The sequence below is a fragment of the Parasteatoda tepidariorum genome, chromosome 12 (genome assembly GCF_982258835.1).
Source record: "Parasteatoda tepidariorum strain Cologne lab strain chromosome 12, Ptep-v5.0, whole genome shotgun sequence".
NCBI classification, from domain to species: Eukaryota; Metazoa; Arthropoda; class Arachnida; order Araneae; family Theridiidae; genus Parasteatoda; species Parasteatoda tepidariorum.
Window position 1 is genome coordinate 57,629,597 of NC_141766.1, and position 21,569 is coordinate 57,651,165.

The 21,569-nt window shown below is 27.6% G+C and overlaps 1 protein-coding gene across 1 annotated transcript in view; it reads right to left on the minus strand.

The window, feature by feature from the left end:
* Bili (FERM domain-containing protein 8 Bili) overlaps nucleotides 1-21,569 on the minus strand; it is a 33,479-nt gene that overhangs the window by 2,600 nt on the left and 9,310 nt on the right. Inside the window, exons 7-13 of the mRNA XM_016070375.4 lie at nucleotides 21,186-21,244; nucleotides 20,367-20,533; nucleotides 17,696-17,881; nucleotides 14,856-14,985; nucleotides 11,203-11,358; nucleotides 9,705-9,819; nucleotides 4,422-4,511 (exon numbers count right to left, since the gene is read on the minus strand). Of these exons, the coding sequence (XP_015925861.1) occupies nucleotides 4,422-4,511; nucleotides 9,705-9,819; nucleotides 11,203-11,358; nucleotides 14,856-14,985; nucleotides 17,696-17,881; nucleotides 20,367-20,533; nucleotides 21,186-21,244 (903 nt within the window). The remainder of the gene's footprint in view (nucleotides 1-4,421; nucleotides 4,512-9,704; nucleotides 9,820-11,202; nucleotides 11,359-14,855; nucleotides 14,986-17,695; nucleotides 17,882-20,366; nucleotides 20,534-21,185; nucleotides 21,245-21,569) is intronic.

The following is a 21,569-nucleotide window of genomic DNA, read 5'->3' on the forward strand; positions in this document are numbered from 1 at the left end:
TTTAGTAATATAATTGATATATTACATATACATTTGAATGATAACAACTATGGGATGTGACAGAGAAATACTTCGGAGATAAACTCTGAGAATTTGATGAAGATTTTATAGGTATTAGAACTGATAGAAGCTCCATAACCTGAAAATTAGTTGCCAAACTACAACAATAAGAAGTAAAACGAATTAGCTAAAAGTTATATTTTTTGTTTTGTTTCATGCTTACATTTACCTTTTTAAATTTATTTGTGCATTCCTACCACTTGTTTCCTCGTAATTTAAGGAAATTATCAAGATGTTTTTCTTATATTAAGTCTTTTTAGTGGAATTGTTTATTTTTCAAAACTAGATTTTATTAAAAAAATTGTTGAATTATTAGTGACTTTAAAGTAATGTCAATAACAGGTAAATATTCTTAACATGGTGTGCTTGTTGTATAGCGAGTTCTCTATTCTATATTTTTAGTTTTCAAAAATAAAAGATTGCATAGTTTTAATAACTCTATGATTTTTGCAAACTTAATTAGATTTTCATTATAATTTAACTCCCTTCCCATTGCATTTTAGCTGCTAATTTTTTGGATATGGTTTATCTATAATTTCTTCAAACATCCATGCAAATTGTTCTATGAGTTTTAAAAAATTCGAAACTGATGATATTTATAAGTTATACATAAAATTATAGTTCTTACCGCATAAGTGTACCTATAATTATCAAAATTAAGTTAATTTGCCGCGTTGAAGTTAATTCTTTTCAGTTTAAAAACCTTGTTATTTGTTCATTTTCAAAAATTCAAGAGTGAGTCTGAACTTTTGACCAGTACTGCATATATATACATACACTGTCAGAAAAAAATCCTTATTCCAAGGAGGTGTTGTGTTGGAAAAACGATGATGAGAAAATGATGATGTCTATTCAACTTTTGCATAAGTTTGGCACTAGTATCACCACTGTGAACATGCAAATTAGGGTTGCTTTAAAATACGTATTCTACTGTTCGTAAGCGTTATTTTTGTTAAATTATGACACAGTAAGTTGCTGTTAGTCAAGAATGCTTTTAAGAAGACCCAGAAGACATTATCAACAGCTCACTAACTTTCAATGTGGTCGTGTAATAGGGCTATGATCAGGTGGATTTTCTTTCCATGATATTGCAAAAAGACTGGGGAGAAATATATCTTTTGTGCATGATTGTTAGCAGCAGTGGTCAAGGGAGGGTACTGCTTTAAGAAGACTTGGTTCTGGATGGCCATGTGGCACTACTCAGAGGGAAGACCAGCTTATTGCTGTGACGCACCACACTACGGCTGCATCAGAAATTTGAGCTGCAGTTTGCACTAAAGTGACACAACAAATTGTTACAAATCGGCTACTTTAAGTACAGCTTCTACTCACCCTAAACCACTGTCGTTTACGCCGAGAGTGATGTCAAATTACAGCTCACTGGAGGACAGTGTGGAGATTTACTATGTTTTTTCATTTATTTTTTATGAAAGTTTGTTCTGCCTATGTACCAGTGATAGCCATATATTGGCTAGAAAAAGGCCAGCTGAGAGCCTGCTACTGACCAGTCTCTGGCCTAATCACACTGGACCTACACTTGGAGTTATGGTCTGGGTAGCTATTTGATATGACAGCAGGAGAAATATCGTGGTTATTCCACGCACCTTGACTGCAAATTTCTACGTCAACCAGGTTAATCAACCTGTTTTGTTGTTATTCATGAGCAGCATTCAAGGGGGTATTTTCCAATAGGATAACGCTCGCCCTCATACTGCTCTTGTAGCCCAGAATGCCCTACAGAACGACAACATGTTGCTTCGGCCCACTAGATCACCAAATCCTTCAACAATCAAGCACATATGGGACATCATTGGACAACAACTTCAGCGTCATCCATAACAAGCATTAACTATCCTCCTATAGACTAACCAAAGGCAACCATGGAAACTATATCCCACAAAAGAATATATGGCATCTGTATAACACAATGCATGCCCATTTACATGCTTGCATTCAAAATTCTGGTGGTTACACTGGTTATTACTGAACTAGTATTTTGCATTTGACATGGTTTTTCAATTAATTACATTAACCTGTAATCTTGAAACAATTAAATATCCTTCTTAGACAAACGCATAGCCGAAATTTCATTACTCTACAATAATTGTTTGTTGGTGTTGGAATTTTTTTCCATCAGCATTATATATACACACATATATACATATATATATACCTTACAATGATGGAAAAGACACTTTCCGCTTTTAATATTTTTTTTTTAGTTTCTCAGGAAATGCTTTGATCTATATTTTCTAAGTTTAGAGATGTTTAGTTGATGTGATTTTTCATACTTAGCAATAAAATTTGAAGCTTTAGGAGGCTACAATAAATTACGAAAGAAAACAAGTATTTTTGTATTTTTGAACACCCTATGCCAGAAAATCAAGCAATAAGCTTGAAACTTGTATCTATTACTTTGGTTTTTATTTTTAATAACTGAATAAAGTTTTGTTAACCTAGAATTAATATTTCTGGAGATTTTTATAAAAAATTAACTTTTCCACCTTATGTTTTTTCTTAATAACTTTATAGACGTTCAATGGAATTGAACTAAATTTTTAGAGCAATTTAAAATTAAATACAAAATTAGCGATTAAAAATTAAAAAACTTTTTGTTAAAAACTGTGCAAACTATGAGTATTTAAGCTAGTTCTCTTATACTGTGAATGCACTCACAAAAATTTGAAATTTTTTTTTCATGATTTTAAAGCAATGAAAAAAAAAATTGATTTGAATATTTTAAAAATTTGAAAAGTTTCAAGTAATTTTCTAACTAGTTTCTGTACTTTTTAAAAGAAAGCTCAAAACGTTTAATCGTTTTGAACTTTCTTTCAAGAAGTACAAAAACAACTTAGAAAATTGCTTGGAACGTGTTAGGATTTTAAGATATTTAAATAAAGCTTTTCTCATTAGTTGCCAAATACGATTCCCTACAAAATTATGAAAAAACTTTCTTAAATTTTTTTTTGCGTATGTGCAGTATAAAAGAACTAGCTTAAATACTTATATTTTGTGCTGTTTTTAAAATTTTAAATCAACTATTTTGTAACTAATCTGAAATTTCTGCAAAAATTTTGTTTAATTCCATAGAATATCTATAAAATTATAATGAAAAAACAGTAAAAAAAAAATTAAGTTTTTATAAAAATGTCCATATTTCCATAAATATTTCTTCTATGTTCATAAAACTTTATCAACTTCAGTAATCTATACAAGTTACAAGCTTATCGCTTTATTTTCTGGCATAGGGTGTTCAAAAAAACTTTTCTTTCGTAATTTAATGTAGGTCGTTAAAACCTCTGAAAGTTCTAAATTTTAGTGCCAAGTATGAAAAATCGCATGAAGTAAACATCTCTAAAGTTACAAAGTAATAATTTAAATAGTTCTTGAGAAATTTAAAAATATGTCAAAAACTGAAAGTGTCTCTTCCATTATCTTAGGGTAGTGTATATACCTAATTACAATTACTATAAGGCTCCAAGTTAGAAAAACTCCAGATTGCTGATATTTTATGATTTTCCAGATTTTGGGTATCTAAAATAGATTTTAAATTGTTAAAAAAGATTGCTGTAATAGCTTGTGACTTTTTCTTAACTGAGTGCGATCTCTTTTATGTTTTCTTCTTTTAATAGCTGCTGCGAGCAAAAAAAGTTAACAGAAAGTCTTCAAGAAAAAGTATCTAAAGATAAGGGTTATTGGCTATTTATTAGCAGGAATTATCCCAGGAAAAAACAACCAGTTTCACTACAAGTCCCAAATGGCCATAATAATTACATCACTTTAGTGAAATTTATTAATTGTGAAAATAAATCATAAGCTTTCTTTCAACAAAGCTTTCTTCCATTTAAAAAAAAACTTTATACATTTTCTTTTTACTGGGTACGAATATTTCACGATAGCGTAAGTTGAGAGAAATATATTTCAGTTTACCTTGTTTGGCGTTAACATTATTTAATATTATTAATGGAGCCATTTTAACTTCAATAAAAAGAAAATTTTGCTTAGTTTAAAAATTTTCCAGTTTTTGTTTAAAATGAAATTATTTTCATTTTTTAAAAGGTATTTGTACTTGTCAGTTACAATTTAACTAGTCATTAACTTTTAGAAGGAAATCGTTAGGCTAAAAATTACAAAGATGAACAAAAATATCCAGGGGCAATTGGTGCCACTGTATCACAAATATGAACTAAAAACTCTAGGAAATAGCTGACAGCATATCATGCAAATACATTAAAAAAAATGCCAAGTGAAAGGAAACTGTAAGCAAAGAAATTATAAAGAAAAAACAAAAACAAAAAGTGATAGAAAACTATATAAGAGTGAAACTAAGTCTAGAAAAAATCTAAGAACTGATGAATTACCTGATTCATTAAAAGTGGTCAGTGACAATCTTTTTAACCTCTCTTCAAGATAAGCTTCAGATGAAAATCTCTTTGAAGTAATAGGTAGAACTACAAGAATTTAAATCTTTTGTTACACAACAATTACAAATTAAAAGTTAAAATGTTAGAACAAATTAAAAATACAATTATAAAAAACTTATGATTCCTAAAAATATAAAGAATTCTCAGTTCTCAGTGTTCCGGAATAAAAATTGCGTAGAAATTTGCTGCTGATCTCATGCTAGTGTAGGATACTACTCTAATGACTATCATCTACTGGCTCATGATCCACAGCGAACATGTTTAAAGAAGAATGCTTTTTTTTTATTGTTATTTGCATTACAATGTAAATGGAAAGATGTAAGGTTTCACAAGTTTACTATATCATCTTTAAACACATCTTTTTTATTAATTGAATTTATTCTAGTTCAATTTGATCATTTTTAAGATGATTTTTGTTTCATTATATCAAAACATTTTACAGGATTAATTGTAAACATAGAAAAAGTTTCCTGCAAAGCAATTAGTTTAGAATTTACTATTTAATTTATATGAATGCTGAAATAAATATGACAGTAAATTTGGGGGTTCAAAACTCATACGAATTCTTAAGACTTGGTAGAAACTTGAAATAAAAAAGAATTATATAAGACAGAAAACCCCGATGTAGATAGCTAGGTGATAAATAAAGATGTACGAATGACAAGACAATTATGGGTAGAAAACTATTTTTTTACAGATACTTTAAGAAAGTATGTGAGTAGTCAGCAAGAAAAAAAAAGAAAAAAAAAAGAGGATACTTAATGATCAAACAAATTTTTATCTACTGAAAGGAAATCTTTGTGATTAGAGAGGCTCATCTAAGGCATGCTAAGTAATTAATGCAGAAAATATACATTACATTACAAATAAGACAAAAAAAAAAACACACTTTTCCCAAATAAACATACCTTTAAAAGCAGATTTGGATTTCTTACCCTCCAGATATGAAAGAAGGTAGTCACAATTTAGATTCTATGTTCATAAAAGTTAAGACTGAAGAAGACCAGTTAAAATCTTAGATTTCTTAATGATATTCTTGCTTTTTTGTATTTCATTACATCTTTAGAGCTTTCATTATCGAATTGAGCAGTCATTGAACAGTTTTTGTACCTATTTATGAAGTTCTTTTATCCTAAGGTAATTTCTTACATAAAATATGTTTATTTTGTGTAAGCTTTAAAATTATGATAATATGCTTTAAAGTTATGAAGAAATAATAATAAGTTATAAAATTTTCTTCATGTAAAAAAAGTCAAATTTTCATAAGCAATAATCTGCAACATCATTGTACAAATATACTAAGAATTAAATATAAGTAAATTTTCAGATTTTCCTTCATTTATTTCAAATAAATTGGCATAATTTTAAAAAAAAAGTATTAAAATATTTCAATTAATTATCATTTGCACTCTTGGTCGATGTTAAAAGTGTCCTCTTCCTCGGCCTTGTTGAATAGATATTATGTCATTCTGTGTTTCTTAGAGGGGCAGAAAGTACAAATTCTGCATTTATTAGCCATACTTTTAGTTTGTGATCTTTACAATATTCAAAATATTTTTGATGCCTATTTTCATGAAACTAAACATTCGACTGGTAGACAATGGTTGCAGCAAATATCAAAAAGTAACAAGTGTACATATCACCTTTGAATTACTCATTTTACTAATTATGACGGTACTGTGAGTGAAGTAGTTTGAGCGCTAAAGGAATATTTTGAATTCGTAAAACTGGCAGGAGCGAATTATTAGACAAATGTTTAGTTATCTAAGGATATATTAAGTAATTTTTAATGAAAAAAAAATTTAAATTTGAGCAAAATTAAGTGAATAGTTATTGAAAAATTAACTTAAAAAACCAGCAAAAAACTTATGAGCCTAAACTTCCTTCTGGTAATACTATTAGAACCATATATTACAGATTGCAGCAGTGGCAACTTATCATTGGGGTCAGAAATCTAAATCTGTCAAAATAAAACTACATTTATTCAAAAAAACGTTAATAACTGCACTTAATGTTAAACTTAAAGTGATAGCTGCATTTATTGATGAGCATATTTTATTTTGATCCCTTAAATCATGAAGATTCAATTCAGTGAAATACGGAAAAATCAAATCGAAAATTATGACGGGAAATTTATTTTTTATTTTATTGGTTGCACACATTCCGGTTTATAACAACTTCTCACTATTCACTGTTATACATGCTTCACTACAGTATCACCTTTATTGTTAACCACTTTAAAATCTTCCCAGATCTTGAAAATATTTAAGATTCTGGTATTGTGATCAGTTGCAGCTCTTCATAAAGTGTAAGTCTGTCATTGCAGCAAACTTAAATTGTTCCAGCTTATGAGCATGATTCTACATTAAATGATTAGCACAGAATTGTAACTATTGAGCTAGTAAACAGTTGATCCAGTCCTTTATGTCAATGAGATACAGTTTTGTTTCTTAGTTTTGTTTTACTTAAGGGTTTTCCACATTGAGCTTTGAATAACCCCGTAGTCTTAAAGACATTATAAGCTAAAGACTGAATGTTGGAAAAAATATTTTGAAATCACCCTGTATTTGTTTTCTGTAAACTCACAAAAATAAAACAAAGGAACATTTTAAACAACAAAATATATTTCATCACATAGTCCTATACATTATTACTCTCCATACATTAAAATAAGATAGAAAAGGAGATACAAATGCATGAAACAACAAAAATAAGGTAGAAATGTATGGAACAACCAATCTGTTTTACAATCGAACTCTTTATCTGCATTGTTTTGAAAATCTAAAATGTTAAAAACTTTAAGCAATACTAATTGAAATAATACTATAAACTGTATTAAAGTTTGACCTGAAATTTTATCTTTATCTCTGAGACTATGCATTTATAAGATTTTGCCAAAATAATAAATTTAGTAAAGTTCAAACAATGATCATAGAGTAAATGCTATTAACAATTCAAATGTGTGGCTTGTAATTTTTCAGACTTCTATACTTTTTGCTTTCCTGCTTAACATACAAGTGTTTCCCAAAAGTATTTCTAAGCATTTTAAGCTGAAAATTCAGAACTGAACTATCTGGAGGATCAGTGCAAAGAGGGCTAATTATAATTATTATATTTTAGTGATCAGACATGAATGCAGCAAACTGTCATGCATAATTATGATGACCCATTTTGTCTTTTAAAAAAAGGCAAGAGGCTAATAAAATAACATCACCACAGCCCTATGAACACTTTCCATCACTTTTACTTTAATATCAGGTAAATAAATTATTTTTCTGTTTCATTAAATTTCTGTCATTATTTTATTTATAGCAGTCACATATTTTAAAATAAATAAGGGTAACATTATTTTTCAAATAATAAATGTATTAAAACTTTAGCATTTTGTAAGATTGAAATTTATAATGAGCTGTTTCATAAACCATTAAATTTTCTAAAATTTATTCTCAGCATACCTTTTATAACATTTATCTTTTAAAGATATTTTTTTTAACCACAGAAAAAATGAGATTTCACCGCTTTTTTCATCTAAAGTTTATGAAGTAAAGCAAAAGACAACCTTTTTATGTCGTTATTATCCTTGTATAACTAATAAAATACCAATGATTATCATCTCCAGTCAAATATAATGATAAAAATATTATTTATAACAATTCATGAAAACAACTTACGGATATACTGAACTTATAAGCAATTTTTTTAAAGTCTAATCTTTAAAGAGTTTATTTTAAATAACAACTTTTTATGTTAGTTTACAAAATAATTTCTAAAATTTATTATTTATTCATTTCTTTTACAAGGAAATATTACAGAAAAATTAAACCAATCATCTGAGAGACATTATCTATCTGACTGTAGTACATAATGGCATTAAGTCCAACAGCTTTAAAGTCATATTAAGTGACAAACGAATATAAAATTTTAAGAAATTGTGTAAAAAAATTGATATGTTAAACTTTTGTGACATTAAATTTTGAACTAGTAAAGAATTTTACTCAAATTAGAATTTGAAGCTATTTTAAAAGGCTGTAGCCTTAACACTAAACATAACATAACTGGTCAAATGACTGTTTAAGATCTTTTGCATCAAAAATGCACTTATCATCTTATCGTTTATGCACATTTGATTTCATGACTTTATATAACAATATTACAGTTAATATTCTATTAATATTTTTTTTGTACTTTGTTTGTTTCGAATAATACTTGTCATATATCTATTTCTACCACAACCAGTCATTTGACAGGAAGAACAATTTATTGCTTTATAAGGTTATCGGAGTAGAAATTACGATGTAATGCGTGTTCAACGTATTGCATTCGATTAGTTTCACATTTTTTCTAAGACTGTTGCATAGTTAGTTCAATCAGAATAACTGTGAATTCAAATTTCAAGAAAGTACCTAAACTTTTAGATTGGCCTTTTTGTGTAAGAAAAAGGGACAAAAACTAAATGTTTTGGTAAGTAGCTTATATTTTATTTTGATAGCTTTACTTCATTTCTAACTAACTGTTAATTTTTACCCAGAAAAATGTTGAAACAATCAAGACAGCACAAGTTCTTAGAAGAAATAATATTAATTATAAGAATAATTATAATTCTTATAATTATATCTTATGATTATTCTTATAAGTAATTATAAGAATAATCATAGGAATTATATAAACAGTAATTAGAAGAAATATGTTTGTGGAAAATGTACAATGGAAACACGCTGTATATGTAAAAAATGTGTTGAGCAATGAATAAAAAATTCTTATTCTTTGTGTTTGTAATGCATAAAAATTGGCAATATACAATTTTGTTTAGTTCTAATAAAGTTTTTTTTAGTTTATTTCCTTCCTAAATTTCATACATTCAATCAAGAAACATAAAGTCTGGTCATTTGACCGGCTATGGTAGAAATATATATACATTAAGTGTTGGTAGGTTTAGTGTTAAGAGCACACAATCGAAGAGGTTGCAGCCCAATTCTTTAATTAATTGTTATTACTTTACAATTTTCACACACTCTCTCTCTTATCAGCTATATAATATAATTTTAAAAACTCTCAGCACATCTTGGTTAAACCAACATTAAAATGATTGATAATTTATGATACATTCATATTTTTGTACGTATTATGTATTCGTATTATGATACATTCATATTATTCATTCATATATATATTTCATTCATTTCATATGTTTGGATTAAAAGAGAGAAAAGTATAGAATACCATCATCTTCTTCATGTGGGATAGAAATGAAATTATCAACTTGATCCTCACACCAAGATGGTCTCTGTTTTAGCTCTTCAACAAACTTGGAAATCAATTTATCCATCATATTAGCCTGAAAAATATCATAAATTCAAAAGTTATTGTTTTTGAAAATAAAAGAGGATACATAATATTTTAAGAATATTTTTCATCAATTATAAAAAAATACTCAAATGAAACCATCAAAAGCTTTTGCAATGTGGCTATTCAAGAAAATTTTAACTAATCTACAAAAATTTTAGTAAAACATTAAATTTTAATTAAATTTGAAAATATAACAAAATGTAATGAATTTTAAACATCAGTTCAAATTGAAAATTAGAGACATTACTTGACCTGATTTTGACTTGGGTTTTAGGAAAAATTAAAATAATTTTTAACAGTCAACATTTTGTCTAAATTGAAATTTTGAAAGCTACATGACAGTTCGATTTAGCTACTCAACATAACATTTGAGTTCCTTACATTATTTCACAGTTGGCCATCAAATGTTAATCTTTTAAAGATTTTTTGTAGCAGTCATTTGAAAAAACATTATAAGCATAAATTACTTAAAATGTTTAATGAAAACACAAATAGTACAGTTAAAAAAAAAAACATACAGATGTTTAAAAAAACTCCCAAAACATGCTAAAATCTAGTGAAAAGCTTAATTTCGTAAAAGAAAATTATTAATCCTCTCTTTATTTACTATTTATATAATTGGTTATGAGACTAAACAATAAAAATAATTATGCGTTTTACTTATTTATTAGTTATCCGAAACTAAATTTTGGTTTTGAAAATAAAACCAGATATACAACTGTACCATAATCAGGCTAAAAAAATTTACTAATCATAATGACAGGTAATTTCAGTCTCATCAAAATAAATTTGAATACTCACAAATTTATTGAAATCTGCAAAGTGCCACCATGAATTTTTATTTAATAATATATTTTTTTTTAAATTTTTACTTTGTATGCCATACATAAATTTATCATATAGTAAATATGTCCAGCAATAGATTCAACATAAAATAAGGAAGTAAAAATAATTTAAAATAAATCTTGTTTTTCTTCAAAAAAAAAGTCTTCTTATTATTTTTAGAATTTCTAGAAAAACAAAAGAATAACATAATACAAGGTAGGTCAAACCTATAATCCTGTGCACTAAATCTGAGTGTATAATTCTGTAATAAATTGACTTATTGGTTCTTGCTCTTTTCATTTTTCATTAACATTTGGAAATATTCTTCTATACTTTGCATGAAGTTCATAATAAGGTTAATCAAACATTGTAATCAGAATGTTTCTCAGAATATGAGTTTAACTATTGATTTTCATTTTTGCGCCAGTTTAAATCCCACTCCTTACAATATTTTAAGAGCTAAACACCAATTATCAAAGAATTTCAAAGAAAAACTGAACATAACTGTTAAATTATCAATTTAGATAATGAAAAAATTATTTAATACCTGGTGTGAAAATATCTGTATGAGTTTTGAATCTCTTGCACGTTGATTGGGAATTTTAAATTGAATGAAAAGACAAGGTAAACAATCAGGATTTTCAGGTTTCAGAGAGGCATAATCCCAGGACAAATTTCGAAATTTCATACTTAGGAGTAGACACTGCAATTGTAAATGATATTTAATCAACTGGTATAGAATTTAATACACCTTAAAAATTAAAGCTATTGGGAGTACAAATACCTTTTCTATAAAAAAATTAGCAGTTTATTATGAAAAAGACGGTGCATTATCTTTTATTCTAAGTATTCCCCATTACTAGACATTACTTTTCCCCATCTTTCTGGGAGCATTCAAATACCACGTCAGAAGAACTCATCATCTGTCAAGGCAAGGTCTGGTGAAGTGACGGGTAGGACTTCCCATTGAAGTGTTTTCAAATTGGTTTTGACCGGCTTCACAACATGTGGATGAGCATTATCATGCAGGAGAATAATTTTGTCATGTCTGGAGTAGAACTGGACTAGTTTTTCTTTGGGTGCTTGGCTCAATTTTATTAATTGTGTTCAGTAGAGAGATCTAGTAATGGTTTTGCTTGGTTTAAGCAACTTATAATCGACAACGCTAATTTGATCCCACCAAATACACAGCATGAGTTTTTTCCCTAAGTATTTGGTTTGGATGTAGATGTTGTAGTATAACCAAGTGCTTTCCACAATCTCCTCTTTTTTGGGTTATCATAGTGAATCCATTTTTCATTGCCAGTGGCTATACAATGCAGAAAACCCCTTTTCTTATGTCTGGAAAGCAGCATTCCACTCATGCGAAATTGATGTTCAATGTCTCTTGGATGGAACCCAACTTCCTTGTTTTTGGATCATTCCCAGCGATTTTTAATGATCTGAAATTGCTTACTGAGTCACTTGTAATGTAAGAACAAGTTCTTTTTGTGTTTGGGACAAATCTTCTTTCAATAATTCCTCCAATTCCTAGTCCTTTTCAGCCTTTCACTGCGTTCATTGTCTTCCACCTCAAACTTACCGTTTTTAAACTTCTGAAGCCACTCACGACAACTTCTCTCACTTAAAGCAGCCTCACAATATGCTTCTCCAAGCAATCGATGTGCCTCAGTTGCAGATTTCTTCAAATGAAAGAAGTAAATCAAAAGTTTCCGCAAATGCTTATTTGGCAAAAAACTTGGCATTTTTGCACAAAAACAATTACGTAATGCTAATACAGAATCACTAATACTTTAAAGTTAATATTGTTACCAGATGAACAAACTTACAATAAGACGTTTAACACCAGTCAATTTCTATGTAACCTTCTAGTAGTGCCATCTTGTGATGAACAGCGGGAACTTATTTGTACATTCAATACATGCATAGAAAAATTTAATTTTTAGCAATCAGTTTCAAAATTAGCTCAATAAAATAAATTATTTTTAATGTTTGTGTTAATTTTCAACTTTCTTAATCATTAAAATGAAGAAAAGTTTTTTGCTTCATTAAATATGCATTTTGTAAAACCTCTGTCTGTAAAACTTCAGAAAATATTAATCAGGCTTTTAAACCAAACACTTTAGTAAGAAATGAATATAATTAACAAGTGATTCCTCTATTTAAAAAAAAAAAAAAAAAAAAGAATAAAAATTTTTAAAATTAAGGAACAATATTGAAGCAAAGCTATTATGTCACCACAGTCAATTGTAAGTTGATATTGTTGCTACAGTCAGTCAATTGTACTTTTGTTAGTTTATAATTGGGATATAATTTATACTTGCATTTAAATATTTTATATTTTAAATTTAAAAAAATGGTCTAATCTATTACAAATTTTCAAACTTTAGCCAACCATTATATAAGAACCAAAAAGCATTGTATGCATTGATACTAATTTATAAATTAAAAATATCTGGGGAGATAAACCATATAATTAATAGAACTATGTAATTTTTAAAAAAAATACAATACTTTCAATTAACTGTAATTATTTTAATTTATTAGCATTAATTATAAATGATTTAAAAATGTACAATACAATATATAATACTTGATCAAAAGGAACTTAATTACAGAGTTAAGGAAAACGTTATAGACAATCGTACCATAAACAAATTTCTTTTTTTAGCTTTGGGCAGTAATTTCATTCAATGAAGGAATATTTAATACTGAAATAACAGTTTTTAAGAAAATCAAAAACAAGCTATGTCAAATACACATTTTAATATATTATTGTAAAAATGTTATAGTCAGAAATAATCTTTTTTACTTTAAACTTTTAATTAATAACTTTATTCTAGTGAAAATATTCAGGTCTTTAATTTTTACTAGCATAGAAAAATGCTACATTTTATTTAAAAAAATATTTTTAAGAGATCCATTGTGTTTTGTATTTTTCAAATTCAATGTACTTAAATTTTATTTTATTAACTAAATATTAAAATTCATATTTCGAAAAACAAAATTTTTTTAATAAAATATTAAATTATAAAATATACTTGTTAAATATTTAACAATATATACAGTAGAGCAAAAAAAAAAAAAAAAAAAAAAGACTTAATGATGATTGTAAATAGGAATTATGAACTGAAAACAGTAAAGCAACTTATATCAGTGTCCAAAAATTGAAAAAGAAAGTGAAGGTTATATAGTTTTTGGGAAATAGCAATCAAAAGATCTTTGTTTTTTAACCTCTTAACGATCGGTTAGTTTTCAAGAAAACAGTTGTAAAAGTGCCTATTTTTTTGTATTTGTATTACGTATTTGATTAGTGCTGCAACTAGTTTAAAGTAAACTAACTATCTACAATTACCTTAAAAATATCCTAGTACTGCCATCAGGTGAGCAAAATGAGAAATAAAATGTTTTCCAGGCAAAAGAAATGAATTAGTTTTATTCTTATTGGCGTGTTACTACTGAACACTTCTCCCCGTCATTTTCACGGGAGCGAGAAGGAAGGGGTTAATCCTTTCTATTACAAAATTGTTTTCAAATTCTTTCACTTAAATTTCTATTTATGAAAGGTTATTTTATATCTAAAAAAAAAAAAACATATTCTTTTATTTCAAATTTCATATTCTGTAATATAAAACTATTAAAATTCATATGATATATTCCTTAAAATTATAACTGTTCTAATCATTATTGAACAACAAAAAGCAAGAAATAAATGTGATAAGGTCTTTTTTATTAGCTGTGAAAATCTTTGATTCCCAACAAGTCTTTACTTTCTAATCCTACAAGTCATCTGAGTTGGAAATGTTTCATTCAAGAAATAAGGTAAAAAAATAACCATTTATAAAAGATCCAAAAATATCTGATGATTTCATTTTGCGAAATTTAGCAAATTATAGTATCTTCACAACATTTTGATGTTAGACAAACTAAATCTATTGAAAAAGGATATGTTTATTTAAGTAAAAAACTCTTTTGTGTCTCATTTTGTTACTTAATTGATAGTAAGTACTAATTAATAAGCATATTTAAAGCAAGACTCAATCAAGCATATCCAAGATTTTTTTCCTACTTCTACATTATTATTAAGCAAAAAAATGTTAAAACTTTGAACAAGAAGTAGAAATAATTGAAAAAATTACAATACATTAATCATACAGTAGTAAATGAAAAATATGAAATATGAAAAAATTATACACTTACATGGTCTGCAGCATCTATTAAATGAACACCTTCTCGGTTGATACCTATCAACACCTTCTTATCAAAATGATCAAGCAAAAGAGCTAAACCTTTCGTGGGTTTTTCAACTTGGCCATGGAAGAAAGCTGAACTGCAAAAAACATCCATATTAGACTGAAGCATAAGAAATTAAAAGTCACATAAAAAATTAAAATTTTAATTTCGCTTTTTAAACTCAAAAGACTCATAGGATTTCTGAAATACTTGCCGAATAAAGCTTTACATTTTAATTAGGAGCTTAAAAATAAAGTTTTCACTTCATGACCATGCTGCCAAACTTTTTTAATCATTGACCTCCAAATATTTTATAATTATCTTATTGACACCCTTTTAAAAATTAATTAACTGTTTCTTAAATGATTTATTATATTTTGACAAAATCAAATTTTAACAGAAATCTATGAGATGGATGTGTTGATGATTATTGGCTAGATTTACAACATTTGGTTTGAAATATGCTAGTTTCAGTCTAAATCCCCTTCTCAATTCATTTCTCTGCTTTTTTAAAATAGAATTAACATGACTGAAGCCAAATTCAATCATATATGAGCTTGGAAATGTAGCATTACAAAAGAAAAACGTTTTTTTCCTCAATGCCCACCCGGGGAATGACCTTTCATCAATACAAGCATCTAAAAGGGCAGTATTGTTGGCCACTCCTTCAGGGGCACCATATTAGGTGGGTCAACGTTGCTCCCACAGTAAGAACAGATAGTATAAAGAATGAAAGAACATCCCTGCCTTACCCAGGATTCGAACCCAGAACCTTTCTGATGCAAGGCCAGACCCCTTCACAGTCCAGTCGGCAAAAGAAAAATGTAGCATTACAAAGTTTAGGGTACTTTACATGTACTCTTTATATTCATCTAAAATTTACTCATTATTTAAAAGCATCTTTGCTTCAAGATCAACTAATAATTCATTGACTTAATCTTGGAAATGACTGTCAATATTTTCAACTTGAACAGAAAGTGGCACAATAATCCATTCTGGGATATTTATATTTTCGATATTTCCAAAGCAAAATTTAAAATCATCACTAAAGTTTTAAATTCTTCATGAGTGAATAACATTAGTATCCCTTCATTGACCAATAATCAACTCCATAGGTCCTCATGACTTACAGGTATGCATTGCTTTTCTTCCGTGAATCATGGGAGGTTTACTTTCAAGGAGGAACCACGTTTCCTATCAAGTGATAGGTAAGTGTTAGGGGATGTACACCAAATAATTGAAACCGGACTGAGGACTAAAAGCTCCCATTTGGTATCATATGTCTAAGTTGAATAACTGAGCAAATAGGAAAATTATATTGATTTATCTCCAGCTACATCTATAATTATGTATTTATATCAAGCTTTTTAATATATTCTTTCTTATCGACAAAAATATTTTTTAAGGTTGAAATAAATATTCTTGTAGGTAGTTGCTGTAGATCTTTTAATTATTTCTATATCTTTGAAAAGATTCTAAAAACAATTTATGGTGTTAAACTTCATTATTAGGGTACCCTTTCCATAAACGTTTGTTATTAGGGTACTCTCCCATTAAAAAAAAGAACAGAAATCTAATCATCAAGGCGTTCATATAAATTGAACATTTATTCAGACACTTGACAAATGATCGATTAACAACTCCATAGGGCTTAATGCCTAGTAGATATTGCTGTGTTCTTCTGTTCTGTGCATCATGGGAGGTTCACCTTCAAGGAGGTATTGACATGTTTCCTATCAAGCAATGGGGAGGTAGTAGGGGGTTTAAACCTAATAATTGGAACTGACTGAGGAAGTGATGTAGAACTAAATGCTTCTATATGGTATCATATGACTAACTTGAATATCTTTGTATATAGGAAAAACATTTTCATTTCTCTGTCAATACATTTGAAATTATGAATATATATCAAATTTCTTTACCTATTTGTTTGGTATTGTAAATATTATAGTTTTTAAAGTATAAATAAATATCAATGTAAACAGTTATTATAGATTATTAAATTATTTTCATATTAGGTGGCTGGGCCACCTCTTCAGAAATTCTGATGCCGTCCCTGCCAAAAAAGTGACTTTTTCCACAATTGAAGGGACGAGACGTAGGGGACGACCACCTACAAGATGGATAGACGACGTTGAAAAGGACCTCAAGCTATTGGGAGTCAGCCGATGGCGGGCCGTCGCACCGGACAGGGCCAGATGGAGGAAAATCTGCGAGTCAGCCTTGGCCTGTGAAAGGCTGTTGCGCTTATGAAGAAGAAGAAGAAATTATTTTCATATCATTGCAAGTGTTCTAAAAAGAATTTATGTCATTAAACTTTGTTATAAATGTACCCTTTCTGTAAACAGACAGCTGTTGTAAGCAGACAATTTTTTGGTCCCAAGAGTGTCTGCTTGATGAAGGTTTCTTTGCATATTCCCAGGGGTCAATATCGACCACTTTGATGTCCCATGACCAAGAGAAGAGTTTTCAAAACCTAATTATTAAGTAATGATAAATGATACTCATTTTTCTTTTTTCTGAAACAATTATTTAATTTAATAAGAATTTTTTAAGAAACAAAAGTAAGTAGGAAGTAGCAGAAAAATTTAAGTACAATAGAAACAGTACAATAATTTATGTACAATAGTAGCAGAAAAAATTAAGTACATATTTCAAGAGTTTCAATGCACAACATGGTTTGAATTCTTAAAGAAGTCCCAAAATTCGAAGAAATGTTTTGCTTTAATGGAAATTTTTAAGAAAGTTGTAACTTTATTTTATAAATTAAATAACAGATGAGAAAATTAGGTTTATCGTGCACTTACCCATAATAAGGTAAAGCCCAACAAAATTCCATGTATTTTCGCAATAATTTATATCTGGTAGTGTTAACAGATATGCTTTTATATCTATCCAAAAGTCTGTGTTCTGGACCGGGCTTAGCGCTGACATTAAGAAAAGCCCAACGGTTCTTGCAAGCATAATCAGGAAGATACTCATTTATCTTACTTCTACAAATAAACGTATAAAAGCATTCATAAATCAAATATTTTAATTTAATTTAAAAATACAGAAAATAAAATAAAGAATATAAAATAAGGAATTTAAAGTAGCTTTCTTTTTGAACAGCAAAATTTAATTTGAGCTTAGATTCAATTTTCTATTACACAGGGGTCGCATTCCCCCTAAAATTCCTAAAACTATGTGTAAACCCTAAAATTCCTAAAAATCTGATAAAAGTTTGTTGGTGTTCCTAAAAAATTAGAGTTATAGGCTAAATATAAATAAAAATGCAATAATCTAAAATATAAGAATTTAACTACATTAATTAAAACTGTTTTAATTTTGCCACATGGGAATTCTGATCCTGAGAGAGGTTTTTCGATAAATAAAGCAATGCTTAATGTGAGTCACCATGAGAGTACTATTATGTCTCTTAGACTAAACAAAGATACCATTCAAAATTATGGAGGAGTGTTGAAGATCACCACAACACTATTGAGGGCAGTAAAAGAATCTCACAAATCATATCAAGAATATATTAGAAAAATGATCATGATTAATTTGTTTTTCTCTTAACTTCAAATATAAATTGCTGATTTGAAATCTAATAATATCACACAATAGTTTTTCTTAATAAAGTAAGGTAAAGGGTAATAATAAAGTTTTGATTAAGAAGGTAAAAATTAAATAAAAATCCAAGTTGGTGTTAATTTATTTTTTCTCTTGATTTATTCTCACTTTTGCCTGTTCCTGAATTATGCACTTAATTTCTGATAGGTAATATGTAAAGTTGAAATTTCATTTTTACACTTTAGAGATTTCATTCTTGACTTAATAAATTTCAGAGCTTTATTTTATGGCTAGCAATCATTTATATGTGTGGATGAATTGTAATAATCTTCTGTTATGTAATAAACTACCGTGTGATCTGCTTTTATCCTAGCAAAATCATATATTACCCCTAAAATTTACCTAAAATTTTTTGAAAAAAGTTCCTAAAATTACCCTAAAATTTTAAAAAACTTTGCTGCTACCCCTGATTACAGTTAAAAAAAACCAATTATCCATGATACTCGGGACCATCACTATCCCGGATGGCTGAATTTCCCGATTTTCTGTATTGGATAAAGAGTTTTGTTAATCGATGTTTTATTGAACCGAAATTACAATGAAAAAGAGTAACATATTTTAAAATGAGAAAAGAAAGAAAAGAAGCTCTCCTAAATAAAAAAAATGGCAGAAAAATAGCATTTAAATTAATAAAAACATCTACACATTTAGACGAGAAAAACAAGCTTAAAAAATAAAAAATTCACATATATATTTTTTGGAAGATTTATTAAAATCACCAAATTAACTTATATATAAAATAAAACCAATGATTAAAAAAACGCATTATATTTCATGCCTAATTATAAGGAAAAAAGAAAACGATAAAATAAAAGGAAAACTTATTAATCAAATTAAATAAAAACAACTCTTGAAAATTACCAAATGGAAACGATAGTTAAAAAAGCACTATAATAAATATTAGAACCCCTGACAAGGCAGAATATTATAAGACTAAGTGAATTAAAAAAAATTACGAATATAAATTATGAATAAAAAGAACTAACATATTGAGTATGAAATTTATCATGATAAGTGAAAAAAAAGAAAAAAACAAACTCAAAACGTAGTGGAATCAGAAAAGTATCACTTTAAAAAAAAAAGCTACAATTTGCTTCATAAAATAATAGTCTGTGAAATGAACTGATGAACTTATTTTGCTCCGATATGGAGAGCTCTGATTTTGATGTATAGTGATATCTGTAATCAATACCTGCATTAGTAAAGTAAAATCCGACGTGGTATGTACGATGGTGTGGCGTGCCCAACAAAAATTATTTTTTTGGGCTTGACGTATATACCAGGGAGGCGTTACTCCCCAAAATTACGGTATATACATATATTATTCTTAATAACCTGTTCCTAGCTTAAGAAAGTCATTATTGAATTAAGTCAGTTCTTATATTTTTTGTGATTAAATTTAAAGTAAATTTAATTTATTGAAAATTGATATGACTTATAAAAAGAAAAATTAAAAAAACCAGAAAGCTAATGCACCTCAACATTTATTTATCAGATTAATTACCTAAAGAATTTAACAGTATGATATTGCTGATAAAAAAAAACTAATTCTAAGTGAGCTTGAGTACATGATGTCACAATCTAGAAAATATTTTTAACAAAACTGTTTTTATAAACTTTATTTTAAAATTTTTCTTTTTAATTTTAATAAAATTTTTAATATCCTCATAAGTTCCTTGTTTAATCAAAGAAGATAATTATTTCATTAAATCAGTACTTTTAAAATTTTTTTCAATTAAATTCAAAGTTAACTCTATTCATTAAAATTTGGTCTAACTTATACATTTCAAAATAGAAAATAAAAAATTACTAGCAGCAAATGTTGTAAAAAACAATTTAGGATTTATTTATCTGATGAATTACCTGAAAAATTCCGCAGTGTGAATTTGAGGATTAAAAGGACCAAGTTCTAAGCGAGCTTGAATACCAGCCAAAACATCACAATCTTGAATTTCACAGGGGTAACGTCCTTTAAGTACATTATATTTAGCTTCTTCATAAAGAAGTTCCAATATTTTCATATCACAGATCTAGAAAATAAAGTGAATATTAAAAGAAAATATCATGACTTAAAAGAAGGATAGTCGTTTTTCTATTCTATTTGAATGCTGAACAAGAACTAGGTAAGTCATTCATGTCCTGTAACTAGTATTCATAAATTTTGTTCAGCTATTTTTTGAATATTTAATAAACTTTTTTGGTTGGCTACTCAACTTGAATTGAGTTAAAATAATTTTTTTTATGAAATTAATAAAAAAAAAATATTACGATTTAAGTCCTAACAAGAAAAATAAAATATGCCAGAAGATATAAATTTGCATATTTTAGTAAGAGGAAAACCAATAATTTGCATAGCATATACAAAATATTTCATTTTTGCTACATTGAATAATATTAAACAGGAACTGTGATGAAAAAGTAGATAAATGAGAAACATATAAACAGGGCTTAATTGTATTAAATGTTCTTATTTTAAACTAAAAGATTAAATAATAAGATAATTTATTCAAAATGTTTATTATACACCTAAAAAAGGTTTTTCTACCTTTACATTTTAGAGCATTTAATAAATTTAAATTAATATATTTGGTATATTAAAAACTTATGTGTTGCAAACTTTATATACTACATGCAAAGACATTAACATATTTGAAATATAAAACAAATAGGAAAAAAACTTACTCGCATCTCATCCTGCTTATCATAGAACACATTTCTCTTCAAGTACAGTTCTGGTTCATCTGAAATATTATGATTTAACACATTTGATTATTTCTAAATTATTATGATAATTATAACAACTAAGAAAATACATTGAACATTTTTTTTAACCTAAAATATTTTCAAAGTACATTTTTCATCATCAGTAAAAATGATTTTTCTTTTTGAAAATTTTGTGTTTCCGATTGCATGATTTTCATAAAATTGTATTTTACAATTTATAATTTAGACATAATGATTTTTAACTTATATTTACATTAAAAGTTCAATACATCATTAAATATATTTATTTCTATTTTTGTTTATATCTTAAATTGTGCATGAACATAAATTTTCAAGCCTATT